The 13,312-nt window shown below is 45.8% G+C and overlaps 1 protein-coding gene across 1 annotated transcript in view; it reads left to right on the top strand.

Annotated features, from left to right (window-relative positions):
* The first annotated feature begins 299 nt into the window (after positions 1-299).
* The window catches only part of LOC126527018 (uncharacterized), a 164,596-nt gene continuing 151,583 nt past the window's right edge, over positions 300-13,312 (top strand). The window contains exon 1 of the mRNA XM_055068520.2: positions 300-689. Within this exon, the coding sequence (XP_054924495.1) occupies positions 598-689 (92 nt within the window). The 5' untranslated portion in view covers positions 300-597. The remainder of the gene's footprint in view (positions 690-13,312) is intronic.

Raw genomic sequence — 13,312 nt, forward strand, 5'->3', positions numbered from 1 at the left:
TTGGGTCCTCACCGAATGACGTCATAGCAAAGTCGTCTCTTCTGGGTCAACCATCGAACCGTGCGCACGCACGCGTCATGCGCGCAGCAGAGAGGGAGAGCTGGCAATACGTAAATCCTACGTCGGGGCGCCAGAAAAAAAAAGAATGCAGCAGCGCTCCGCTTCTACTTCATCACACTCTCTTCCTCCTTCTTCCTCACAGAGGTCCACTTGCGCCTCCTCGGGCTTCCGCCACTGTCCTTCAGATGGCGCTGCGATTGCGCATGCGCATCAGCGTGTGCATGGGACGGCAGCGCCGCCGAGCGGTCGCCCAGGTGGACCGACTGCCGTCGACGAAGACTGCAGCGGCTGGCTCGCTCCGAGGTGCGCGGCGCGGAGCAGCGTCTTGTTTTTCCCTCTGCCGAGTTTGTGTGCGAGTGAGTGAGTGCGCGTGTGTGTGCCGAGCATAAGCGGCGTGCGCGCGGTGTCGTCCGCGTCGTCGCCAGCGCATCGTGTGGAGATCTGGGGCGCCCGGTGGCTTCGGCGTCGAGTGGCCAGCGAGCTGCCGTGCGCCGCGGCGATGCTGCGGACAGCAGCGACGGCGGAAGCAGTCCGGCCATGACTCCGGAGCCCGCCTCCATGGCGCAGGATCAGCAGGAACCGGCGGCTCCGCCGCGCACAGCCAGCCGGACCAGCGGCAACCTCAAACGGTGCGTCGCCCTGCCCGACGCTTCCCCACATTTATTTCTCAGTCGGATGTCGATAAATTGCTGGTCACAAACACGAGAAAGTCAGCCGCTGCAAGGCGTGCCGAAAGAGCGGCAACCTCGCGTCCACTCCCCTACTTAGCCTGCCCCGTCCAAGGGCTTTGGCACATACTCGCGTCTGCAGAAACGAGGCAGCCTTTGCAGTACGCGAGCGCTAAACTAGCGCAGCAACAGCGAGCGGTGCGTCGCTTTCACCGCCGATCGAGAAAGAAAAATGGATGTTTAATGAACACTAATTGGTAAAAAGTCAGTACGTAATTAGAACGCCCAAGTACTACAAAAACTCTCGGTGTAAAGTTTTTATCCAAGGGATAGGAAATAGAGCGTGTCGCTGTGTTTATTACACGCGACGCACGCAGCACGCGCGTCTGTGCGGCTTGCCGTTTAGCACGGCTGTCGGTAGGCGAGCAGGCCAGCTGGCCCATCATTCAGGCCCTCTCCAGAGGCGCTCGAGAGAGCAACTGTCGACGGCGGATTTCGCGCCGGTGAAAGTGGTTGCGTGCGCTATTGAAGCCGGGTGGAGAAGCGCGATGTGTTTTCTTTTGTTTCGATGTACCTCCGGACATTCGGGTTAATACGACAGACTAGTGTCGTCGCACTGTATACGTCGATTGTGCCCCGATCACCCAGCAATCAGATGCATCAATTGTTCATAGTAGGCAGTAAAGCTCTTGGAATCTTGCACCAAAGCGTCGATGCTCGCCGGTTTCCCGCTATAACGAATGTTGTGCTCCTACGTACCGTGTGTATTGAACGGAGATTGCTGCTTCATAAAATGCTTCTACAGAGTGAAGTGAAAAAAAGAAGAAGCGACGAAGGGCGCTGTGGATCTGAAATGCTCGCCCGAGTTTAGACATCCTGTCTATCTTGTGCCACCCCTTCTCATTTTAGTCCGGACAGGAGCTTATCAGTGTGTATAAAACGTCCGTCCTGCTTTTGTGATACGCATTCTCTTTGTTTATGCAGCAGGGCCAATACACGCTTTAAGCTCAGTGTTTATGTGTTTTGCCATATATGTGCGCCATGTATAATGCACAGACGAACATGAACTACATCTCTTGTTTTGTGGCTCGTGTGTTCAGCTTATGCGCGTATTTAATATGCATGTTTTGAATGTTCTCCAAGCCGTGAACTAAGCTCGCACCTGCATTTGTTTTGTGTTCCCTAAGCTTCACCTAAACAACGCTTACAGTGGCGATTACGTGCGATGAGAACTCCTAGAGAGAAAAAGGTTTATGAGCGCAACGTTCCTTCCAACCTCCGCTTCGGCTTCGCTGCAAAGCCGGAGCGGTCCAGCATCCCCAACTAGCGGTACAGGCGGCTCATCGGCGTACAGGGCACATCTGTGCTTCAGCTCTCTGACCCGTGGTCCATTGTGTCAGCGGCACAAAAGAAAAGCAGTGGGTACTCCTCCCCCACCGCTATGCTGCCACCGCGGTACTCGCACCCACCTCCTCTCCTGCTCCGCATCCTCCCGCCCTCCACGACGTGACGCCGGTGCCTGCCTGCTCGCGAGCCGCAGAGTGCGCGGAGCGAAGGGGGGCTTCCCCGCCGCACTCGCGAGACAACATGGCGACGCCGGTCGATCGATGCCGCACTCTGCCGCGAGGTTGTTGCCGTAAATCGTGGCCGGAACTGCGCAGACGTCGAGGTGCTCGCGCACCTTGCCTTTGAGAGCGTGAAGAACCGGTGATAACGAGGGGATTTTACAATGATGCCAACAGAGAAACCAAAGGCTCTGTGAAGTCAAGGGGGGAAAATCGCTAGGGTATCAATGTGGACTCGTTCTTACACGATATAGAATGGGTACATTAACTTTGCTCTTCATATTTTAATAAGAAGAAACGAAATAAACGAGGAACGTCAAATGCTCAACGAATGTGGAGGAAAGAACTTGCGTGCGCTCACGTCACGTTGATTGCGTCGGTTATTGTCCGAGTATCGAAGCTAAGCGTGCGTGGTCAGTCAATCAGGGGCAAATCAGGTAGGAAAGCTGAGTTGTTAGAGCTGCGAGTACGCCGCAAATTAGTTCAGGTATTCCCCCACTTGCCTCACCAAATGTACTGACAATGGCACGAATCTGTTTCTAAATAAATTTAAGTTAATTCCCCACGGACGATTATTAACGTCGCTATGCTAACATTTCTTTACGAAAATGAGCCACGAGCCCACAGCGAGCGACACGCTTCGCTCGAGGCACGCGCTCGCCGTCGTGATGTCGCGGTATCGACGAGGTTGCGCGGCCCGAGCGTTGGGTCTCCAGGGACCCGCAGTTTCACGACAAACTCGAAGTAGTAGTCCACAAACTTGTCTTACATAGAGCTACGTAGTCAGTGACATTCATGCTGTAGCATGCACAAATCATGTGTCACATAAACTCAAACCTGTGTACAATGGATACGCGATAGATGGGCAAACATATCACTAAAGTAAAAACAACGAGATGAAGCAACTCGTTCAGCAATTAGCCTTATTGTTCCCAAATGCACATTCAACTACCTCTGTCGTCTTTGTCTAAATCTGTCTTAGGCATAACGGAGTGGGGCGCGAGCTAGCTGCAGCGCTTGCCAATCACTTCTTTGCCGGCATATGCCCTCTATCTCCGCTGAGGCAACTCGTACAGACCTCTGAATTGGCTTTTGCGTCCAAAACTGTAGCGGTTTTAACCATTTCCAAAAAGCACCACTCGCAATTGTATTTTTTCTGCTCGTGCTGCCGTACTCTATTTGTCATTGTTTTACATTAGCCTTTGTGATCTGTCACCTTGTTCTTCCTTTCCTCTTTCCCTTCTGTTCTTCCTGTCTTCCCTTTCTGTTTCTGGACCCTCTTTCCTCAGAGTATAGGCAGGCATTCTGCCCCTCACGGTACCAGTTGCCAGCTTGTATATTGGTTTCTTTTTCTCTTTCCATTGTATCTTTCATTAATACTAACCATCATTTATTTATTTATTTATTTATTTATTTATTTATTTACTGTTTATTTACCATGTCTTGGAATAACCATGAGGTCTGAGAGCTGGCCCACCGCATACGTTTAAAGAATAAGAAAATGGGAGGGGAATATAAGCAAAAAATAAAAACAATGAATAAAAAGAACAATCTTGGAAAGAAGAGTGTACATACGACAAGGCGCTCGAAGATCGTTCAGAAAAAATAAAGTGAGAACTTCTTTTAAGGCTTGCGTAGGGTTTAGTTGGAGTAGAATTACTGGGATGCATCACTCCGGACGCTTACCAGACGCATAACAAGGACCTCGTTCATGTTGGCACCTTGCTGTGCGTCTCCGGTAGACTTCTTCTGCGCTGTATTGCCAATAAATAGGCATGCACAACTAGTGGAATTGTGCTCTTTTCAGCACCAGTCTTTCGAGTCTTTCTATGGAGAGAGCGAGCTAGAAAAGGGAACATGGTAATGTTCTTGCGCTCGGTATTCCCTCATATGGACTGACACATTATTTCTGAGGCTGTGAAATTCCACTACATGCTTCCTGCACGTGAAAGGATGACACTTAGCGAGCATGAAGGACGGGGAACAATTATAGTACATGCTAATTTGATGAAAGTTGTCCTAGAAATTCCGGGCCTGACGTCATCGACATATTGTGACGTCATGACAACGCGCATAATGTGCTTACATTGTGTAGCAATAAGGCTTGGAATGATGACGTTTCACGTAAAAATTAAAAAATAAACAAGAGTGCTGCTCTCGTCTCTTCTGGCGTGTGGCAGGCTCAGCGCAGCAGCAGCGGAACGAACCAATGCTTCATGACGTCATTACCCATCCACCACCTTGGTAACTATTCTGTACACTGTCAAATTCCGCCATGTTTTCGAATTTGATAATGGCGATATCTTGAGCCAAGCAGAGGGTGCTGTGGACCTCTCTGATTTGCTCAAAATGCCGCCATTACTATACCTTGTGCACCAAGACCGAAACTGGCTCTTAGATAAAGTGTTGCAGTAAATTATTTAGGGTGGTGTGACGCCTGCCAGAATTTTTTTTAGGGCTTAAAGGGCTTGGATCTCCATTTAACGCGAGAAAATACGACTAATAATAAATAAATATAAGTCAGAACTGTTACGTCAGTACTCTTTAAACATTTTCACTGACTTATCCAGGAGGTCACCGCTTGAAAGGTTGCTTGCTGGGCTAGTTGGTTCAGTGTAACTCATGCAACAGCGCGAAAAATTAAGGAAGGGATGACGACAGATACCTTTTCACTCGGTCTCTATCGTCGTCCTTATTTTTTTGTCGCGCTGTTACGTAAGTTGCTCGAAAGGACCGTGTAGAAAGACCCGGTTTTGCTGGAACCAGGTGACAGCTTCTGCACATGCTTCTTCGTGCGTTATACAAGCGAGAGCGGTATTAAAACGTAGGTGGCCGTCGCAGACATAGCCGGTTGGGGCTTGGGAAGCCGCTTCATGCGGCAACATGTGCGCACGCGTATTTCTCTTCTCATGGCTCGTAGGTGCGCCTTTGCGAGGCACCGCCGTGGCCTGGTTTTCTGATATTCGTACGCAGACGTCACGATACCGTGGGTTAATCATCGAGCAACGGTAAGAAAGAAAGAAAGAAAGAAAGAAAGAAAGAAAGAAAGAAAGAAAGAAAGAAAGAAAGAAAGAAAGAAAACTGAGCGGATGTAGATGAAGCTGATTTTCACGATTGTACTGTTTGCAGAGCGAATTTTAGATTTTCGTAATAAGAAAAAAAATAAAGGGATTACAAGAAACTTATTTTCTACTTGAACGTTATGTGTAGCCTTTTTAAAATGTATGCACAATGCATAGTCGTTATTTACTTTATTTCTCGTTTTATACGTTTATTTTATCATTACCATTTTTGTTGTAAAACCGATTAAAAGAGCACCCGGGGTATTTTCTACCTGAGCCTCCCCACAGCATAACTTTTGCGTACTAGAGTAACAAAAAATTTCCATGTGCTACCCCGGTTTATCGAGCAGCTCGCAATAAAGTTAAAGCCACCTTCTTTTGCATTGAATCCTCAAGACTGTCACTGCCTTGAAGGGCTGCTGCTCATCGACCCAAAATGCACGAGCCCAGAGTGTTTCCTACGTTGTGAAGCCATTTTCACGTAGAAAAGGCACAGTTTTGCTGAAAACTTGCGGCGGCCAACGTTTCACCGTGTGTTATTCAAAATAAAGGTGCTTTTCAAGTGCTTCCGTCAATGAGTAATAAAGGAAGCACTTCCCTGGCTTCACGTGAGGATCATTTACACATTACACGGGCTGCTGTATCGAGACGCTTATAGCCCATGAGACTCGGCCTTTGAACTTTCGAAATACTGCGCTTGTTGCACTTGTTCCAATGGCAGCTGTATTTCAACAGCATAGCCAACAATTTCTCCCTCTAACTCATAAGGTGCCTTCTCTGTTTGCTTTCTTTCTTTTCATGCATACTTATTAAGATATTTGAGCCATGACACCGAAGTTAAGATGAATAGGCAGCTGCGTAATAAAAAAGGTCGTAAAGATGTGTATGGCAGTTGACCTTCGCTAAAAGCTAGTCGCTTCTGATGATCGCGGTTAGCTTCTTGCGATCATAAGAATTATATAAGCTAAGTAATGTTTGTACATCTGCGTACACGCTTTACGTGCGCAGACTTTTTTTAAGAGTTTCCGGTGATTGTGCCTTTATACCGCAGGAACAAGCAACAGCACAGACATTTCTTTGCATTTCGCTGATCGCAACTGGAACTAGGCCGCAGCATTTATTATACCTGGGAGGACAGTTCTCCGCGTCGCGTGACCGGCGGAAAGCCCCTGTGCACAGTTCACTGTCGCGCACACTGCGGCCACCGCGCTTTGCGGTGTGTCTGCGGAAGAGCGAGCTTGAAAGAAACCGGAAGTGGGGCAATACGGAAGGGTACGACGACGCAGTCGGAATCAGTGCGGTACGCAATGAATACCCGGCCGCTGCCCGGTTTCCGCTGCTTGATAGGAAGCTGTGAGAGGCCTCGCGTAGTTTGTGATTTGAGTGTGCTCTTTGGACCAAACGTGCACAAAAAGCGTCTTTCGGTTTATTATGGACTGCCCACGTGTAGTCCCACTATAATGTATATTTACTGAGGGTTAACATCACAAATATACGTGTAGGTAAAAGAACGACGAATAAGATGTTTTGTTGAGTCGAGAACCTCTATTATTATTATTATTATTATTATTATTATTATTATTATTATTATTATTATTATTATTATTATTATTATTATTATTATTATTATTATTATCAAATGCATGTGTAGTAAATGTTGACATTATGTGTTATGCCGGATATTACTTCTTGCTTTGCTCTATAAAAAAACGTACAGATCCGGTCTACAGAATTGAAATGAATAGTAAAACTGTAACGCAAACAAAATTCTGAACGCGTTTACGCTCAGCATGTTCGAGTAAACGCAATACGCAGTAGAGCAGAGTCAACTTGCAAGCGTCCACATACAATTTGTGGAAAAAGGAAACCTAAAGAGCGTTGAAGAACAGCAGCAGAACTGATAGTCGGGCGAGTTGGTACGAATTCATAGTGATATATTTAGCGCGAACAATGGACAAGGACACAGTGAAGGTGGTACGCTCGTGTGTCCCCCTTCACTGTGTCCTTGTCAATTGTGCGCGCTAAATATTTCACGTTGAAGAGCAGTTCACACATCTGCTCAAATACACGCTGCGGCATACGATCTCTGTCTCTGAGCTTTGCTGCGAGTACGCACAAAGCTGTAATATTTCCGCCAGCAAAAATCGTCCGTGCTTTCGATAGCCGCTGGCTGTTGTAATTACTTCTACCTCGAGCCTTTTTCCTTTTCTTATCTTTTTTTCTTTCTGTGCAGCCTCCGTTTCTGAACGCATTAGGAATCGGCTGGGCTGGCTCCTTAATTAAGGCCAATATGTTGTGTTTCCACACTAAAGTTTCTGGTCATTTATGGGCCGTACAGAATGTCAATCGATGAGCGCGAATTCGGAGCCCTCTTCAAAAGAGACGGCTGAAGCCGAAACCTCGTTACTGGAAAAGACATTACGGCTGTGCAGATTTCGCTCACTGCCCACTCTTCAGAGGGGCGTGGCGGGAACAAAGGGGTCACAATGTTGCGTGCCGTCTTTGTGTCGTGTGACTACCGTTCGAGTTTCTTCTTTTTTCTTCGTAAACGCAGTTCTTCAATTCACTCTTAGGACCCATTGTACATTATACATATTGCACACTGGCTTCAACTCTTTTCCAACTGAACTCGGGAGGGATAACGCAGAGACATATTTAAGAAATTAAAGTATTCATCCCGAATACGAAGTCAGGATGCATTACGAACTCTACAGAAGTGGTTTAAACGTATTCTTGACGTTAACTTTCGAAAAGAACGACGGTGACTTGCTCTGCACTGTTATGTCGTCACATACGACAAAAAGAAACCATAAAATACTTTTCGAATACCGTGAAATTACATGAAAATTCAGTATGCAGCATCGACATGGCAACCCACCACAGAATACGTCACATATTCATTTCTAAGTTTAGGCATAAAAAAAGGTGTTTATTATAATGAATATAAAAAGAAGTCACATTGTCCGCCTGCATGGAGATGCTTCTTTTAGTATCTAACTGTGGTGCTAAAACAAAAAATGCATTTTTCGCGAAACGAATTGTAACAGGAACCGCCGGGAAAAGCTATAATGTATCTGAGCTGTCTTCGAGTCTTATGAGAATATGAATAAGAAAGAAAGAATGAAAGAAAGAATGAAAGAAAGAAAGAAAAGAAAGAAAGAAAGAAAGAAAGAAAGAAAGAAAGAAAGAAAGAATACTAATATCGAAGAGAAGACAACTGAGCTTTCTACGGGAAGGTGCTTGTGGAAAAGCAAGAAAATAAAAATATTTAAATGTATTAGGCCGGTGATAAGGGGCATTTACAGTCCCGGTAGACGGCAAAAAAGCAGTTTTTGCCGAGGTAAGAATGCAGTAAACCCGTTGATAAGGGCAACGCAATATAAGTTGCTGGAATCTGGGTCAGTGTATGCAGTCTCTTGTACTCTCTCCAAGATGCCCTGATAGCAGGATGGTTCTAGTGCGTCGGGTGATAGCAGCCACCCTAGAGGCAATGTATTCAATGCGTTCTCAACTGCAACCGCTCCAAAGCTTTCAATTTTTTCTCCTCTTCTTGTTATATTGTTTATTGTTGTCATCGTCATCATTATCACTGCGCAAAGATTCATAGTAACAAGTTCTCCTGAGTTTAAATCAGATAGCGATCGTGATTTACACTCAAAGTAAAGCCCGATAGGCGATCGCTAACTCCGTAATAACGCTTCGGACTTGGGCGTCGAATCACGGCCTTCGCATCAAGGCCGGCAAAGCCCGCAGGCTTATCGCTTGTAGAGCTAAGGTGCCGTCTTGGAATCGGAATTTATTATTAACGGTTCAGTATTGTTGCAGGTACTTAATGTACAGAAGAACTCTTCGTGAAAGATTGCATCGAGATCTCCTATATAAAACAATGATAGGTAACAAGGCAAGAAAGCGCTACACCGAAATAAACGTAAAAGCGAGAGATAGCAAAGAGAGGAAGGCAGGGAAAAGCGAATCGAACAATATACGAAATTAAATATAAGAATGACAATGTTTTAACATTGCGAAGGTTGTGGGTTCGGTTCCCACCTGCGGCAAGTTGTTTTTTCATCCACTTTAATTTCCATTAATTTATCGTTTCTTTATTTCATTTATTAAGCACAAGTAATTTCCCCTATGTTGTCCTTGGTGTCAGTGTTTGTTGGCTTCTTATGAAATGTTTTAACATTATATTATAGAATAATAAGAAAAGTCGCATAGATATGAAAGATAAGACAAGAATTAAAAAAAAAAACTATTTAAAGAAACACTTTAGGTTTTTAATGAATGCGTTATGGTTGGTTGTGGTTAAAGTATTTTATGGTGGGATATTCCACTTGTGTATGGCAAGGAAGAGCGCTGAACAACTAAGGAGGTTAGGTTAGCACGTGCAAATCAGTGAGCTTGTCGAGGTGCGGTCGCTGCACGGGAAGATACGATGGATAGGCTTCATACAAAATGTGGACGGATGTGGGGATGCTCGTAAAGGTAACACAGCCGTGCCAACATTTTCTTCAGTTTTTTTTTTTTTTTTTTTTGATAAAGGGGTAAGCAATGCTTTGGTGTCAGTGATGCTGAAATGACCTGATTTCTTAATGTAAATAATAAAATGAAATTAATTTCCGGGGTTTTACATGCCACAAGCACGATTTGAATACGAAGCATGCCTTAGGGGGGAGAGACTTCGGGTTACTTTTGGCCACCTGGTGTTCCCTAGTGCGTGCACCTGAATCTGCGTGCGCGAGCGTTTTTGCACACCGCCCTCGTAGAACCCGCAACCTCGGGCTCAGCAGCACAACGTCATAGCCACTGGGCTACGACGTCGGGTTCTGAGGTAAACGTGGCAAGCATCTTTTTGCTGGACGGACCACAGCTTATTGACAAAGTACACTTGATGAGGACTACAAATTACGTACGCATATCCCATTTTGTAGCGATAAGAGCGAAATGCTGATAGGTACGGACACCTTTCGGTATGTGCGTCTATTCGCACCTGTCGGCGACTCGGTATTTTCCCTAGTTTTCTTTGAGATATCTTCAAACTCGGCACGGTAATAATTTGAAACAAATAAAGCAATAGAAAGGCGTCGTTGAAGATTGCTCACGCAATAAAATCTAATCTTATATAGTACAGAGTCCGACGGAAACTTGCGTCGTCGTGGAGGTAACGCGCCAGATAAGAATACAAAGACAATGATCAATGAACCCGTATAGGTTCTCAAAAGTCAATTAACATTTGAAAGTAATCTCGCTCGCAAAGGTCTGAGCCCCGTTTCGCTGTAGGACGCTTACTGTTGCCGTCATCTATAAACGCCTCCCCTCCTCGATATTTCTTGCTACAGTTCAAGTGCTCAGACAGGTGGGAAAGTACGAGCTGTCGACCCCGGTGCATACGTTTCGTACCGTTTGGCTGTGCACCGCCGATAAAGGCGCGTGTTGCCGCCGCTGTCGTGGAGCTGGTGCGAAGGATGAAAGGCTGCGCTGGCGCGGCAGGTGCGGAGAGCAGCACATCTCTCGGAAGCCACTTGGCACCTCGGTCAGCGCGAGCGTCGGCTACACGCACGCGGTTGGCGGGGCGCCCGAGCGGAGCGGGACGTCGCCGGCGCCGGCGTATGCAGAATGAAAAAAAAAAAAAAAAAAGGCATACACGTCAGCGGGGGCGCGAGTCGCGGAGCTCCCCGTGTGTGTGTCGCTGAACTTTTTCTTCTGCCGAGGACTGGCTGTGGCAACGGTTCCTATAGACATAAATGATGTGCGCAATTCTTATTGCGCAGTTCTTAGTATACGGTGGCGAGAGCTTGTGTAAGCCTATATGTCAACAGTGTCATTACAAAATGGCAAACGTTTGGCAAATTACAAACGTTTTGTGTGCATTCGACAATTTATATCTCGTTCTGTGTGCCCTAGAATACTGCTACTGCGGAGAGCCGTTGCAGTAGCTTTTGGCTTGGGAAGGTCCGGCGTGGCACGAGTCACACACAACCCTGTCAGCAATTATTCCCTCACAAAGCATAATTACTCTGAAGTAGAACCTTTTCGAAAAGTTGACTCCAGCTTGAGATACCCTTTATTCGACCGCTGTCGATCACTTACAAGATGTTGACATTCCATGCCACTTATACAAACTTAAAATGATTTGTTATTCCTTGGCTGTATATGTACATCTATAGATGCTATACCTGGCGAGCTATAGTAGCAGCTCTCACAGTGTAGTTAGCTGTAAGCACGAACAGCTGAAAGGTATACTCTGGTACGAACCACAGCATGCTGTCTGACCCTCACGCGTGCGCAACAAGGTTTCAAAGCTTTCCTTCTTCTTCTTTATTTTTTGTGTAGATTTTATTGTGCGGCTTTTAAGGCAGTGAACAGCGACGTATAATTATACCCTAAAAAAAAAAAACGAATCTTCTGTACGGTTATCCCGCAATTTTACTGAATTTTTCATGTCCACGTGTCACTAAGTCGTGCTGTTGTTGATGAGAATATGTTGAAAGGTCTTCCATAAAGGTGCAAGCGCGGACAGCTCACAGAGAACATTGTATTTACCTCAAACGTATACTTACTCAAGAGCAGGTGCTCTTGCGTCAAGTATTCAGAAATATAGATTCACTTGCATCGAGAATTGCACCGTACGTATCGCTGAACCACCGTGCTGCGGCACGGAGATCGTCTCACAGCTCTAAGCATCTCGTGCCAATGCAATCTGGGACACGTCGCTTGCAAGCCGCACCAATGGCTAGAAAGCTTGCAGCTTACAATATAAAGGCAGAATATGTTCCTCACAAAAGTATTGCATAAACTGCTATAGCACTTTCTTATACACGAAGTCTTCCTATGAAATAAATCTACGAGACTTCTTATATAAGACGTTTTGAAGAAGTTGCATAATAGCTATAAGAAGTTTTTATAAGAGAACGTACCATATTACAATAACATTTATGTTTACTAGCACAAACGCAGTGGCCAGTCTTTTGGTCAAGGGCCTACAGGCACTCGGCCAGTGCCGGACAAAGATATGATCAGGTCCGACCGAAGCTGATTGCCCTTTTATCGTTCTCCACCTCCACCTTTGCAACTGAGCTTCTGGCAGATATAAACAATTCTACAGTATATTATTCTTCAAACAAACGCTACGATCGTCCTTTCATTTCAGACGCACTACTGGCTTTACATAAGAAGTCCATAAGCTTTCTTGTGTAATAAATTTTATATAAGAAGTTACATAAGAATCAAGTAAACTAGAAGTTATTGTAAGAAACTGCTGGTCCCAGAGGTAAGTTTTGTACACTTTATCTGTAACGCATTGTTCAGTCATTATGTCTGGGACCAACAGACCTACGGTCAATGCCGGAATATAAGAAATGGTGGAATCATGCCTTAATCGTCCGCTTGTTGTTCTCTTCCATTCTTCACTCTTGATGCAACTAGGTTCCCGTGGATAGGCACGTTCTAAGGCTGTAGTTCTATAACAGCCCCATTCTCGGTATTTACTGTACGGAAAGAAAAAAGAAAAGGAAGGAGGGTGCGAGATAAGCATATACAGCTACAAATTCGTCAGCTGACGTCCTTATAATTCATGTTGGATTAGTTGGAATGTGTCACGTGCTGCGATGACGCACAATCATGTTCGTTTTGTTCTTGCACTAGTGTGCCAAATTTCTCAAGAAAGCTTTCAGATAAACCGAGAAACCGGCGCGCACACCGCCCAAGCTGAGGCGTGCGGCGGCAGGCTTCGTTTAACAGAACGTTACTAATTAAGGCATCTCCCACCTTGCACACCAACCTCGACTAACAAACAGAAACTTGTCCAGCGGTCATTGCATTAACTGGATAGTTTGCGTGTTCAAGTATTCAAAAACAAGTATACGAATAGGTTCGATAAGCGCGTTTGCCAACGTTTTCAGCGCGAACACGAGCGAGAACCCCGAGGGTTAGTCATCACCGAACGCACGGAGCTGGC

Source organism: Dermacentor andersoni, chromosome 9 (genome assembly GCF_023375885.2).
Source record: "Dermacentor andersoni chromosome 9, qqDerAnde1_hic_scaffold, whole genome shotgun sequence".
NCBI lineage: Eukaryota > Metazoa > Arthropoda > Arachnida > Ixodida > Ixodidae > Dermacentor > Dermacentor andersoni.